Here is a 15,635-nt window from a genome sequence, read left to right as displayed (position 1 = left end):
CATATTATTGCCCTCATGCGTTTGCCGAAAAGCAGCTGTTGGCACCTCCTCCTCGGCAAGGAAGAGGTTTCAAATACGCTCCGCATCGCTGATCTTCTTCTCCGAGCTTCTACGTACTTCCAACCGAGAGAAAGCTCGGTTTTGCTGGCTCTCGTCAGAACAATGTCAGCAAGGGCGGGCCAATTGCTGACGGTTGTGCTTCTCTCCGCATTGGTGTTGTTGGCAGTCGCTGAGGACGGCGGGAACAAGTTGCAGGGAGTGACTTATGACGGGAGGTCACTGATCATCAATGGCAAGAGAGAGCTGCTCTTCTCGGGATCCATCCATTACCCTCGGAGCACCCCCGATGTAACCCCTTTCGAAATCAAACTCGTCTTTTGTTTGAAGTATATCCCTTGCCGAGTTTAATGGATTTTCTTTTTATTTCTTTTTTAATCGGGATGTAGATGTGGCCTGACCTTATTAGCAAGGCGAAGCATGGAGGATTGAATGTGATCCAGACATACGTGTTCTGGAATGTTCACGAACCCGTTCAAGGCCAGGTGATTGGACCGGAAGTTACACTAACTGAATTCCATGAAATCATGTCGCCGATTGAATTTTAAGCAATCATATCCATATTTATTCTGCAGTTCAATTTCGAAGGAAACAATGATCTGGTAAAATTCATCAAGATGATCGGGGAGCATGGCATGTACGTCACCCTTAGAGTTGGGCCATTCATTCAGGCCGAATGGAATCACGGGTACAATTCTGCTCTCTCTCTCTCTCTCTCTCTCTCTCAAGCACAAATCTCATCGATACTTCAATCTTATTTAGAGGACTTCCATATTGGTTGAGGGAGGTTCCGGACATCACATTCCGATCAGACAATGCACCGTTCAAGGTAATCTATTGCTCCAAGCCTGAATTTACCTTTTTGTGAATCTTACTGGTTCACTCATCTGATCGGATCTTTCATCTTTCAGTACCACATGGAAAGGTATGTTAGGAAAATCATAGACATGATGAAGGAAGAGAAATTGTTTGCTTCCCAAGGAGGTCCCATCATTCTGGCTCAGGTATGTTTCCAACAGTAGCATGAACTGTCCTCCCTAGAGCTCTATATGAATTTTCTGCTCTTTCTTGTTTCCATAATCGTCTGATATTTATATTTGGTTATACAGATTGAAAACGAGTACAATCATATTCAACTCGCTTATAAAGAGCTAGGAACCCGGTATGTCCAATGGGCAGGAAACATGGCTCTTGGTCTTAATATTGGAGTTCCATGGATCATGTGCAAGCAAAAGGATGCTCCCGGTCCAGTGGTATGTAGATGATATATTCCTTTATTTTGACAAAAACGATCTTTCAAGAATGAATGAAACCTAGAAATTCCATGGCAGTTGGGTAAAATGGATAAGCCATATTTTTACAGAAACACGTTGGCTCCTACTGGTAGAGGAAAACATTATTGTATGCTACACTTCTATGTTGTTCATAAAGTGGACGTGTATATCAGATTAATACATGCAACGGAAGGCACTGTGGTGACACTTTCACCGGCCCAAACAGCCCGAACAAGCCAACTCTCTGGACAGAGAACTGGACTGCTCAGTAAGTATCGATGTTTCAAAGATTTTACTTTACGCTGATGCTAACATGCCCCCTTTTCTCAACTATGATGAATGATTGCAGGTATCGAGTATTTGGAGATCCACCATCCCAAAGATCAGCAGAAGATATTGCTTTCTCTGTTGCACGTTTCTTTGCTAAGAACGGGACTTTAACCAACTATTACATGGTATGAGGATGTTTGAACTTCCTTACAACATATTATCAGTAGTTTTTTTTTTTTTTTGGTCAAGACATATTATCAGTAGTTAATCGCTTTGCTTTGATAGCATTCATGCCTGCAATAATTTACTCAAACTATATTTGCAGTATCATGGTGGAACAAATTTCGGCAGAACTAGTGCCGTTTTCACAACCACCCGCTACTATGATGAAGCTCCTCTTGATGAATATGGTACGAATACCCAAAAAAAAAGAAATATTTCTCTATGGTCATAGACTAAGCTTCTTTCGTAATAACCCTTAATTTTATTTAGGTTTGCAGAGGGAACCCAAATGGGGCCATCTCAGGGACTTGCACAAGGCTTTGGGATTATGTAGGAAGCCATTGTTGTGGGGTAACCCAAGCGTACAACGCCTTGGAGCAGACGTTGAGGTACTTATGAAACTCTAGTTTTAGAAGATGAAGAAGGAAGAACATGGCTACTAACTTGGACAATTATTCTATGCAGGCCCGAACTTATGAGATCCCAGGGACCAAAGTTTGCGCCGCTTTCTTGACTAATAACGACACCAAAACGGCACAAGTCGCCGAGTTCAGGGGTGAAAGTTACTATTTGCCTCCTCATTCCATTAGCATCCTCCCTGATTGCAAGACTCTAGTTTACAATACACAATCGGTAATGTTGCCTCTTTCTTCACATTACTAGTAATCAGTGTATCCCTATATTTGACTAAAGCTCATGAGTTAGCTTGTTCTGATCTTCTAGGTTGCATTTGTAATCCTAAAATGCTTAATGGAAATTTTTCTGTTGCAAAAATTAGATTGTATCACAGCATAATGCAAGGAACTACCGCAGATCAAAGGTTATAGACAACCTTAAGTGGGAGATGTCCCAAGAAGCCATCCCAGACACAGCCAAAGTACCAGTTGATTCTAAGGTACCGGCTGAGCACTACGGATTGACAAAAGACACCACAGACTATGCATGGTTTACGACAAGGTATGCTGTTCTTGAGCATCTTAGCCTCTTGAAGATCATATGATGGATGTCTGAGAAAATACTCTACTTAAATGCATCTCCAACTCTAATACACTCTAGAAAAGTGACACATTCATGTAATTGTGACCTCAGTATTGAGGTAAGCCCACGTGATCTACCAATGCGTAAAGATATCGTCCCAGTTCTAAGGGTAGCAAGTCTTGGCCATGCTGTGCTCGCATTTGTAAATGGCGAATACATCGGTAAGTAATCAGAAAGATGAGTAGTTAAATTCTTAGTGGCTAGGTTTGTCTTGGTCATTATTGACTTATTGTGAAATACTGTAATGGTTCTCAGGAACGGCCCATGGAAACCACGTTGAGAAGAGCTTCGTCTTTCAAAAACCTGTACACTTGAAGCCAGGGACCAATTACATATCTTTGTTGGGCATGACAGTTGGATTACCTGTGAGAACCTAGCATCTTTTGTAGCATTGTAGTTTAAAGCATCTGAGAATTGGCATCAATATATCTTCTTTGGTTGACACAGGATAGTGGAGCATACATGGAGCACAGATTTGCTGGGCCTCGTTTGGTGACAATCCTTGGTTTGAACACCGGCACACTTGATTTAACACTGAATGGCTGGGGGCATCAGGTACTGAAGAAACTTCTAAACCGATCTTACGATGAAAGAATTATCTTTTGGATGAGATAGGGAGGAAAATGGAATCAAGACATAAATGATCATTGTGATTAAATTGGAAAAATTGAAGGTTGGCTTGGACGGGGAAAAGGTTCGTGCATACACACAAGCAGGATCGCACCGGGTACAATGGAAAAAGGCAAACGGAGTCGGCCGTGCTCTTACTTGGTACAAGGTATGCGAATTTATTTCAGAGACATCACCTGGAAATCTAACATGATAGTGTTAATCAATCAATTAGATGAGTCAAGAACAATGCACATAACCACATCATCTTGATTGCAGACATACTTCCATGCTCCCGAAGGAAACGGTCCCATTGCTATCCGACTTCCTGGCTTGGGCAAGGGAATGATCTGGGTCAACGGCAAAAGCATTGGCCGCTTCTGGAATTCTTACCTTACTCCTCTTTTGCAACCATCTCAATCAGAGTAAGCATTTACTGGTGCACCGCCTCCTTAGCTAACTCACAAGCGAAGAGATATATGAGCTTCCTAAATTTGCTTGTTACCAGGTACCATATTCCAAGGTCCTTCATTAAACCAAGTGACAATCTCTTGGTCGTGTTGGATGAAGAAGGAGGCAATCCTCAGTCAATTGAGATCCTCACTGTGGACAGAGATACTATCTGTAGCTTCATTTCTGAAAACCATCCACCCAACGTGAAGTCGTGGGCAAGAAAGAACAGCCACATCAGACCCGTTGCGAATGCCGCGAAGCCGACGGCTAACTTAAAGTGCTCAAACCACAAGAAGATCATCGCTATTGAGTTTGCAAGCTTTGGCGATCCGTACGGTAGCTGCGGAACCTTTTCACTTGGAAAATGCACTTCTTCCATTTCCAAAAAGGTGGTTGAACAGGTATGACTCGCACCCACCAATTTTTGAATATTAAGAACAATGCTATGGACTTTCTCATTGAAGTTGAGTTTCCTTACATTAGTTTCGGAAAACATTGTTTGGTTCATTAGAATCAAGGTTTGGTACATTAGAATCAAGGTTTGGTAAAACATTATACCATTCGAAATCTAACTGCTGATAAATTTATTGATCGAACTGGCTTACTCATTTAGCAGATGATGCCAATATTAAACACTAAACCATTCTGTTGGAAGAAATCGATATCATTTGTATTAGTACTTTGCCGGGAACATAATCATCAATATCATATTTAGCTGAAAGCCTTGGTGTGTTCAAGACTGCAAAATGTGGTTCAATGAGGCAAAATCATAAGTTTTACAGGGAGACACACTTCACCGATCTAACAGGGTGCTTTGGTTTTCTTTGAATAGTATTGCCTGGGAAAAACCAGTTGCCAAGTTCCCATTGACAGATCTCTCTTTGACAAGAACAACGACGGGTGTCCCGACATCATGAAGACGTTAGCCATCCAGGCAACGTGCAGCTAGCCCTCAGAAGCACGAGAGAAGATCAGCGAGGAAAATGGGTCGAGATCAGCTTAACAATCGGTTCAAGGCCTTGATTCTAGTGGCTATCTGAAAAGGGCAACGAGTTCTTGAAATCGGATGCTGCGCCATTCGCCTTATCCTGTTTTGCTTCCGCTCAACTTAGACGTCCAGTGGACTTCACAGAGTCATCGTTGATCTTTCAAGGCCAGAAGTTTGAGTACTTCTCTCACATAGCTGTATAGACCGCGTTTTTGTCGCCTTAATTTTGCTTCTCATCAATTTTAATTTGCCATTTCTTCTTGTCCTACCTTTCTCCCTATTCTTTTCCTGTCATTGTCAAGACTACAATTTCTCCATTGCGCTTTCACATCTATTATTCGACTTCTCATCGATCCATTGAAAACCAATACGCTTCATGGGGTTCTTGATTCAGCATTTGTGCTCATGCACTCATCTTTGATCTCCGCAAACATATCTCTTTCTTTAAGTTTATGATGCCTTGAAACTATAAATGCTTCACCCAGAATCGACAACTTAGCCCAATGAAAACGAATTTACAAGGACGTGAAATACATAGCAAGATCCGATTGAATTTCCAAAAGTCCTATGCTCTATCTTCTCAAGATCCGATTTTATTGTGAATTACAGGATACCCTGAGTTCTTGCCGCCTAGTAATGGGTTGTTAAAGGTGGCGATTTAAATTGTAAATTCACCTTTTAACTCATTTTTAATGGGTCGGGTAATATATAGGCTTCGTTCGTTTGGCGGAAAATGTTTTCCAGGAAAATATTTTCCGGATTTTCCAGTGTTCGGGGAGCGGAAAATAACTTCCCACGGAAAACATTTTCCCTCCCATGGGAAATTTTGCCTTTACTTTGGGGGAAAATGATTTTCTCTTTGTGAAAAGAGGAAATCATTTTCCAAAGAGGAAATCATTTTCCCCCAAAGTGAAGGCAAAATTGCCCATGGGAGGAAAAATATTTTCCGTGGGAGAGGAAGTTGATCGCCGGTCCCTGCCGTCGGCCGCCGGTCACCACCACCGGCCGCCGCCGCCGGCTGCTGCGACCGCCGCCGTCGCCGTTCGCCCTTGCCAATCGCCGCCACCGGTCGTCGGTCGCCGGTCACCGTCGATCGTCGCCCGCCGCTGTCTTGATCACCATCAATTGTAGAGCGCCGCGGTGGTCATTGCTGTCGGTCGTCGATTCTGCGGCCACCGCCGGTCGCCGACCGCCGCCCGTCGCCGATCGCCCGGCCGTCGGTCGTCGATAACCGACCGCCGCCCGTCGCCGCCAGCTGGTCGCCGATCCACCGTCGATCGTCGGCCGTTACCCGATCGCCTTTGTTGGTCGCCAGTCCACCGCCGCCTCGGTCCCGACGCCGCCCGATCGCCCGATCGCCGCCGCAGCCGTCGTCGGTCGCCGGTCCGCCGTCGGTCGTCGGCCACCGTTGACCGTCGATCGTCGGCCGCCGTCGGCCGTCGGTCGTTAGTCCGCCGTCGATTCTTTGCCCGCCGCAATGACCGCCGCCGCCGATTGCCGATCGCCGCCCGTCGCCGCCGCCCGCCGCCGGCCCGCCGCCGCGGTTGCCCGATCGCCGCCGCAGACGCCTCCGGATCGGCGGTCGACGAACACCAAAAAATATTTTCCGAAACTTTTTCAGATTTTAACCGCACACCAGAAAATTGTGTTCCAGGAAAACATTTTTCAGGAAAATGACTTCCGGGAAAATATTTTCCAAAAGAAGAATATTTTCCGCCAAACGAACGGAGCCTAAGTTTTCCAAAATTTTTAATTTCTGAATGGTTAAAGAAAAGAAAGCCCACCTGAATTTGGGCTAGAGTCCGTATGAACTAGATCAATTATCTAACCCATTTCTGTAAAAAGCAGCGAAATTATAAAGTCGAAAAGTATGAAAAGAAAGGAAGAGGCCAAGTGACGATTTTGACCGAAAACAAAGGAAGAAGACGAAATCATGGTGGACTTAATTTTTAGAGGTTATGAGGCAGATTTTCTGATATACTTTGTCATCGTTAATGCCATGATTTTAGAAAATACTTTAAGAGATTGGTTTAAAAAACATTTTAAGTTTATTTCTTAAAAATAATTTAAGTGGTGTACTTAACATATTTTAAGAAGAAAACATTGTGGCAAACCAATTTTCATTTGAAGAAGACACCATCGTGGTGAAAATCGGGCAATTTCTTTCTTATAATGTTAATAAAAAAATTTCAGATAATTTTTTATTTCAAAAATACGAAGCAAATGCCAATTTCATCAACTGGTTAACATCACAAAAAACCCCAAATTGGTACACATGTGATAAATTTACCCAAAACTAATTTTTTGACCATAAAAAATCCCAAACCGGTACACCTGTGACAAAATTACCCCAAATTAATTTTTTAATTACCAAAAACCCCAAATACATTTGTAACAATTTTACCCTTTATTAGTTTCTGTTAAATTTTATTTTCTAATTGCCGAGTTGGATGACACGTGACAGTTGACGGGTGTACCAGTTTAGGATTTTACCCTCCGTTTATCACAAGTGACCAGTTTGTGATTTTTCGTGGTATTAATCCAGTTTAATGGAAACTAACGAAGGGTAAATTTGTCACAAATGTACCAGTTTGGGGTTTTTTGCAATCAAAAAATTATTTTGAGGTATATTTATCACAGATGTTCCAATTTTAGGTTTTTGGTGGTCAAAAAATTAGTTTTGGGTAAATTTGTCACAGGTGTATCTGTTTGGGGTTTTTTGTGGTCAAAAAATTAGTTTAAAGTATATTTGTCACAGGTATACCAATTTAGTGTTTTTTATGGTATTAACCCTTTGATCAATTAGAACAACTATAATTAAATTTAGTCTTACAAAACTTAACATAAACACATCTAGTGAAGGAGTTGAGATGATTTGTAAGGGTTTTAACGGGTTAGGTTGAATACAGGTCAGTACAAATATAAATAGGTCGATATGGGTTAAGACGAATGGACTTGTTTCCAGCCTAAACCCATCCATGCATGTATTCTTGCCTGTCAGCGAGCCATCTACTCATGTCTTCACGTTACTCGTAAGCCACGCGAAGTCCTAGCTCACGACCTGATCTGAGCACCCAAGCTTCCTCACTGACTCGACAAGACGATATATAGAGTCCATTCTTCAAAGGCCATAATTTAAGGAGAAAATTTCCAAACAAAGGAGCATGGGCTGAGTCAGGTATAGATTGGGACCAGGTTAGTTTTGGTATGGATTGACATAATTATATTGCATAAAAATGGTTAAGTTTAGGTCGAACGGTTTTCAACCCAATCCACTCGTTTAACAAGCCTATCGATGGTCGCTTGGGGTCATCTCAAAGGCAAGACTATTAGATTCTATGGTCGATTAACTCGAAGTGTTGCCTTTACCTTTGCCATTGATTGTTTCTTTCATGTAAAAGCACGAGTGAATTCCTTAAGAGTGATTGGACAATGAAAATGAAACCACAATTTGATTTGTATGATTTGTGAGATTTGGATCAAATTGTCTAAGAGTAAGCACCGTCGTTAAGGATAATTTCACCCCTTAAAGTACAAAACTTAGTGCACTGGGCTCCAGTAGCTATTCTCCAAAAATACAACAGACCCTCTTCTTTATTCCGCACCGAATAATAAAAGGAACAGTAACAGCGTTATATATATAACCCAGCAAAGAAAGAAAATATATGAGAATGAAAAGAAAATTCTCTTTTTAATTTGATGTATCTTGATTGCAGTTTGAAGTTTAATTTTACATTCAAACGAAAGAGAGAGCCATTAAGAAACCATTATAAATCAATTGGTAATTATTAAAATGAGGACAGTTATAAAGCCGTTATAAAATAATTGAGGGTTTATGAAGAAATAAATCAAACGTTACTAAGCTGTTATAAGGGAAAAAGCCACAAAAAATTCCAAACTATGCCAATTGTTATACATTTAATCTGAACATTCTTTTTGTAACATAAAAAACCCCAAACTATGTCCACTGTGACATATCTACCCTAAATTTTTTCTTGTGACATAAAAAAACCCCAAACTTGTACATACGTGACATATTTACCCTCCGTCAAGGTTCTGTCAAACGATTTTCAGCCAAAACAATGCCATTTTTATTTCACTTAAGTCATATGAGCGTCATGTTAACACTATTTGATTTCCGACGTCCATGTAGATAAATTTTTAATGATTTTTATTAACTGAATTTGATGGAAAGTAAATGTGCCATACATGTTTAAGGGCAAAAGAATACTACAAGTGCCATAATTTGTGTACGGCGCTCACTTTGATGCCATAAGTTTTTTTTGGATCACTTTAGTGCTAAAATTTTTGAAAAACGATCACTTAAGTGCTAAAATTTTTGAAAAACGATCACTTAAGTGCCATCTCCGGTGCCGTACACAATTTTTCGCCGGAAATCCGACGTGGCATTTTTTTTATTAATTTTTTAAGCTGACGTGGCTCGCCGGAAATTGGCACTTAAGTGATCGTTTTTAAAAAATTTTAGCACTTAAATGATCGTTTTTAAAAAATTTTAGCACTTAAGTGATCGTTTTTCAAAAATTTTAGCACTGAAGTAATCCAAAAAAAACTTATGACACTTAAGTGATCGTTTTTCCTCCGACTTGGCACCAAAGTGATCCGAAAAAAAGTTATGGCACCAAAGTGATCTCCGTACACAGGTTATGGCACTTATAGTGTCCTTTTGCCCATGTTTAAGTTTGGGATTTTTTGTGTCACAAAAAAATTTAGGGTAAATATGTCACGGTGGGCATCGTTTAGGATTTTTTGGCTTTTGCCTCCATTATAAAGCCGTTACAAAAGTTACAAAATGATGGCTTTCATAGTGGTCATAACTTCTATCAAAGACGTTACTTTCAAAAATATTTCAAAACTGTTAGAAATATCCATCAATCCCCCACATAGGTTTTGGAAAGAAAAAATAGAATAATGTTGGGTTATTGGAGAGCAATGCATCAGAACTAGTGCTTGTTAGGCTATGAAGCAGACCTAGAATTCACGAAATCATTGGTGAAGTTTGACACTTCTATGAACAAGAATTTCTTTTTGTGAATTATAATTTTGACCAATCACATTACACTCCCACAAATTTTGTTGTTCAACACACTTCTGTGCTAATAGACCATGTGCGTGCTTGGTTTATTCATAAATGATCTAGAGATTATTGCTAATAATTCTCATAGGAGCGGTCTCACTCCACACTTATATAGGTAATTCCATCAAGTGTATTCCGCAGTTTAATACACCACTAATAATGACTATGGAATTCCTTAATAGCTTAGCTTAGCCTTTTCATTGCAGTCTTCCACTGTTCTCACCTTAGGAGGGACAGAAATTTATAATAGTGCAATACTAGATCAACAAGTGAGTTATTATTACTCATATGAACCTAATTCATGAAATCCTCAATCACATAGGTTGGGTTATCATCTCTTTTGATTTTCTTCATGGTGGACTTAATTTTGAGAAGTTATGAGTCAGATTTTCTAATATACTTTGTCATCGTTAATGCCCTGATTTTATAAAATACTTTAAGAAATTGGTTTTAAAAACATTTTAAGTTTCTTTCTTAAAAATATTTTAAGTGGTGTACTTAACATATTTGAAGAAGACAACATCGTGGCAAACCAATTTTTATTTGAAGAAGACACCATCGTGGTGAAAATCGGGAAATTTCTTTCTTATAATGTTAAAAAAAATTCAGATATAATTTTCTATTTCAAAAATATGAAGCAAATGCCAATTTCATCGACTAAAAAACTATAATTGAATTTAGCCTTACAAAACCTAACATTAACGCATCTAGTGAAGGAGTTGAGACGATTGGTACAGGTTAGGTTGAATACAGGTCAGTACAAATATAAATATGTCAATATGGGTTAAGACGAATGGACCTGTTTCCAGCCTAAACCCATCAATGTATGTATTCTTCGCTGTCAGCGAGGCACTCACCCATGTCTTCACGTTACTAATAAGCCACATGAAGTCCTAGCTCACGACCCAACCTAGGCACCCAAGCTTCCTCACCGACTCGGCAAGATGGTATATGGAGTCCATTATTCAGAGGCCACAATTTAAGGAGAAAATTTCCAAAAAAGGAGCCAAGGTTGGGTCAAATATAGACTGGGAACGGGTCAGTTTTGGTATGGATCGCCAAAATTATATTGCATAAAAATGGGTTAGTTTAGGTTGGAAGGTCAGACGATTTTCAACCCGATTCACCCATTTGACAGGCCTATCGATGGTTCGCTTGCAATCATCTCAAAGACAAGACTATTAGATTCTATGGTCGATTAACTCGAAGTGTTGCCTCTGCCTTTGCCATCAATAGCTTCGTTCATGTAAAAGCACGAGTGAATTCCTTAAGAGTGATTGGACAATGAAAAGAAACCACAATATAATTTGGATGATTAGTGAGATTAAGGATAATTCTGCCCCTCGGAGTATGAAACTCAGTGCAATAGACTCTAGTGGTTGTCATCCTAAGATATAACAGACATTCTTCTTTATTCTGCACCGATAATAGAAGGAATGGGAACAACATTATTTGTATAATTTAGTAAAGAAAGGAAAGATATGAGAATCAAAGGCAAATTCTCTTTTTAATCTGGTGTATCTTGATTGCGGTTCGAAGTTTAATTTTACATTCAAACAAAAGAGAGAACCTTCAAGAAACTATTATAAATCAATTGGTAATTATTAAAAAGATGACCGTTACAAAGCTGTTATAAAATAATTAAGGGTTTATAAAGAAATAAATCAAACGTTACAAAGTCGTTATAAGGGAAAAAGCCATAAAAAACCCCAAACTATGCCCACTAATACACATTCACCCTTAACTTTTTTATGCAATATAAAAACCCCAAACTATACCCGTTGTGATATATTTACCCTTAACGTATTCTTGTGACATAAAAAAACCCTAAACTTGTACCTATGTGACACATTTACCCTCTGTCAAGGTTTCGTTAGATGATTTTCAACCAAAACAATGTCTCTTTTATTTCACTTAAGCCATGTGGGTGCCATGTCAATATTATTTGCTTTCTGGCTTCCATGTAGACAGATTTTTAACGGTTCACATTGTCACAATGGGCATCGTTTAGGCTCTTTGATTGCTTTTGCCCTTGTTATAAAACCGTTACAAGACCGTTACGAAGCCGTTATGCAGTTGTTACAAAATGATGGTTTTCATGGCATTCATAACTTTTATCAAAGCCGTTACTTTCAAAAATATTTCAAAACTGTTGGAATATCCAACAATCCCCCACATAGGTTTTGAAAAGAAAAAATAGAATATTGTTGGGTTATTGGACAGTAATGCGTCGGAATTGATGCATGTTAGGCTATGAACCAAATCTAGAAAGAATGAAATATAATTCACGAAATTAATGGTAAAATTTGAATCTTCTATGAACCAAGAATTTCTTTTTGTGAATTATAATTTTCACCAATCACATTACACTCCCACAAATTTTGTTTTTCAACGCGATTTGTGCTAACAGGCTATGCATCTGCTTAATTTATTCATAAATGCTATAGAGATTATTACCGATAATTTTCATAGGAGCGGCACCACTCCACACTTATACAGGTGATTCCATTAAGTGTATTTTGCAATTTAATGCACTACTAATAATTAGTCATGGCCACGGGCCGGTTTCGGCCCTGAACCGGCCAAGTCAAACCCGGGCCCAGCCCGTTGACCGGGCCCGCGGTTCAGAACCGGAACCGGCCCGTGGCCTACGGGCCAGGTTCCGGTTCCAAAAAAAAAATTTAAAAATTTAAATAAATAATTTTTAAAAAAAAAAAAAACCCGCAACAGGGCCTGCACGTCTGCAGGCCCTACTGCGGCTTGTTGCCAGGGCAGCCTTGCAGGCTGCCTTGGCAACGGGGCAAAAATAAAAAATAAAAATAAAATAAAAAGATAACCGTTGCAAATTGCAACTATCTAGCTTCTTCTTTTTTATCCTAAATTTTCTTCTCATTTTTTTCTTATAAATTCTCTCAAATTCTCTCAATACTCTCAAATTCTCTTCTCTCAAATTTTCTCAATACTCTAAATTCTCTCAAATTCTCTTAAATTCTCTCAATTTTCTCAATCCACACAATTCTCTCTTAATTCTCCCAATCAATCCGCTCAATTCTCTCAATCCACTCGAAAAATGGCAAGTGGAAGTCGAGTGCCAACTGGCAAAGGTAAGAATATCATGACGGAATCCCATCATTCTTTTGATCCTCATGATTATGCAGATTTTCAAGATGATGAAATCAACATTTTTCCCAATGTGGAGCGCGTCCCGACGCAAGAAAGTCTTCATCCTCCTGCCAAAATATCTACAACAAAGGAGGCGGAGCGGGAACTTACATCTGACATTTGGGATCACTTCACGAAAATGGAAAGGTTTGATATTGGTCAAAAAAGGTATGATATAATTTGTAAACATTGTGGGAAAATATATAAATATACAAGTGGACAAGGATATGGAACATTCAAACGACATCTTAGGAGCAAACATCCAACCCAAGCGGGAATCGATATCAGGCAACAACAAATTTCCGGGTACGTCAATCCTAACACTTCCCCTTTATTTCGTTTTAATGAAAAAACTTATAAAGAAGAATTAGGTAAATTTGTTTCCGTTGAGCATTTATCATTTAATTTTGAAGAAAGATTTGGTTTTAATCAATTTGTACAAAAAGCATATGCTCCACAAGCAAAACGTGTTCCTAGAAATTCACTTAAACGAGTAATTAAACATCTTTACAAAAATGGAAAAAAAGATTTACAAAACTTTTTTATGCAATTTAATGGATGCGTGCATATAGGTAGTGATATTTGGAGTGATCATTGGCAAATTCATTCTTACATGGGCATAACATGTCATTGGATAGATGACGATTGAAGTATTCAAAAAAGAGTTATTGCATTTAAAGTTTTCGATGGTAAGCATACGGCAAATAATATTTATAGAATAATTAGGTAAATTTTAGAAGAATATTATTTGCTTAACAAAATTTTTTCAATTGGTTTTGATAATGCCGTGGCAAATACCGCTTCAATTGCCGATCTAGAAAATATTTGTAAACCCGCTTTTGGCGGAAAATTTTTTCACGTTAGATGTGTTTGTCATGTTTTAAATTTATGTGTACAAGATGGTTTGAAAACTCTTGATATTTTTCTTGAACCAATAAAAACGGCGATTCAATTTTTGTGGAAACATCTCCAAAAAATGAAAGAATGGGGTAGATTTTGTAGAGAAAATGACAAAAAGCCAAAAAGATTTCCAAGAGATGTTCCAACTCGTTGGAATTCTACTTTCCACTTGTTTAGTGAATCTTATAAATATAAAGATTTATTATGTACATTCATTTCTAATAATATACCTCAGATTAATTTATACCCACAAGAGTGGGGTATTTGCAAAAAAAATTTAGATATTTTAAAGGTTTTTAATGATGCAACTTATACTTTGTCCGGTGTTTATTATCCTACTACGCATTTATTTTTAGTAGAGTGTATTAATATTGTCGGAGTTTTTGAGGAATATGAAAATGATGTTGAATTACAACATACTATAGTAACAATGAAAATGAAGTTGCTACATTATTATAGCGAAATTCTCATTATTTATTTAGTTGCTTGTGTTTTTTATCCGCGTTGCAAATTAGATGGTTTAAGTGATTATTTGCATATGTATTATCAATGTTTACATTATGATACAGTAAATGTTACAACCATACTAAGTGAGGTTAAAAACGTAGTAATAAAATTATATAATGAATTTTATACTAAATATAATTTAGATGATATTGGATCTTCTCAATCTACCGAGACACAAAGTGAGAGTACAGGTAAAATTAGTAGAGGGTTCCAACTTTTATTACATAGACAAAAAAAACAAAAGGGAGTAATAGGAAATATTTCTGAATTAGAGATTTATCTAACCGTTTCCTTTGAGTTTACTAAATCCGAAGGTAGTACAGGTTTTTTAATTTTGGATTGGTGGAAGAGGCACGCAAGCCAATACCCAATCCTTTCTCTTATTGTAAAACAAAATTTTGCAACCCCTTGTTCCACAGTTGCGGTCGAACAAGCATTCAGTGCCGGAGGTAATATTTTGGATGAACATCGTTCAAGATTAGCTCTAGAATCAGTGGAGGCTTGTCGCGACCTAAAATTTCTCTCAGGCTAATAGATTGTTAAGACTAAGCCTAACTCGGGCCCTCCCAAGCCCTACCAATTCGCAACTTAGGGTTTAAATTTTTAACATGCAAAAGTTTTCATGCTTGGAGCCGCCACTAATCAATTTATGGTAGGTTGATTAGAAACCTAAATAAAACATAGGGAGATATGTTTTATTCCTACGAACCAGAGATTCTAAGCCCGGGGACTTGATTACGCTAGATCTGGTCTAACGCCCTTTCGGTACCTTTTCTTTTCAAAAATGTTTTGGCAGGCAGTTTGGATCCATTTCAACTTAGTTAATAACATGTGAGGTGTTCATGCGAGTGCGCAAACCACCAATTTAACACCCAGAAAGCATTAAATAAATTGCAAGTTTAGAAGAATTACTTACCTGGAAGCAACGTAAGCATCTGCATTGTTAGCTAGAAAATCACATTGACACCCTAATATGATTTCTAATTAACAAGCAATTCACTCAATTTCTTTTTTTGGATTTTCACTTATTTAAATGAAATCTAGCCTATATGCAATGATA

General features: G+C 38.6%; 1 protein-coding gene across 1 annotated transcript; it reads left to right on the top strand.

Moving 5' to 3' along the window:
• Positions 1-22: 22 nt before the first annotated feature.
• On the top strand, positions 23-5,177 carry LOC115681524 (beta-galactosidase 13-like). The gene is made up of 19 exons (XM_056308677.1): positions 23-348; positions 447-542; positions 633-745; positions 820-886; positions 969-1,061; positions 1,167-1,310; positions 1,505-1,599; positions 1,681-1,786; positions 1,927-2,011; positions 2,094-2,212; positions 2,289-2,456; positions 2,602-2,780; positions 2,913-3,022; positions 3,117-3,226; positions 3,309-3,416; positions 3,535-3,639; positions 3,750-3,895; positions 3,979-4,324; positions 4,756-5,177. The coding sequence occupies exons 1-19, from the start codon at positions 163-165 to the stop codon at positions 4,870-4,872; spliced, it is 2,493 nt and encodes an 830-aa protein (XP_056164652.1). The 5' UTR covers positions 23-162; the 3' UTR covers positions 4,873-5,177.
• The last annotated feature ends 10,458 nt before the right edge of the window (positions 5,178-15,635 follow it).

Source organism: Syzygium oleosum, unplaced genomic scaffold (genome assembly GCF_021117445.2).
Source record: "Syzygium oleosum isolate NSW1041296 unplaced genomic scaffold, Sole_v2.1 Sole_v2.02, whole genome shotgun sequence".
Classification (NCBI taxonomy): domain Eukaryota; kingdom Viridiplantae; phylum Streptophyta; class Magnoliopsida; order Myrtales; family Myrtaceae; genus Syzygium; species Syzygium oleosum.
This window is presented reverse-complemented; position numbering and strand designations above follow the sequence as displayed.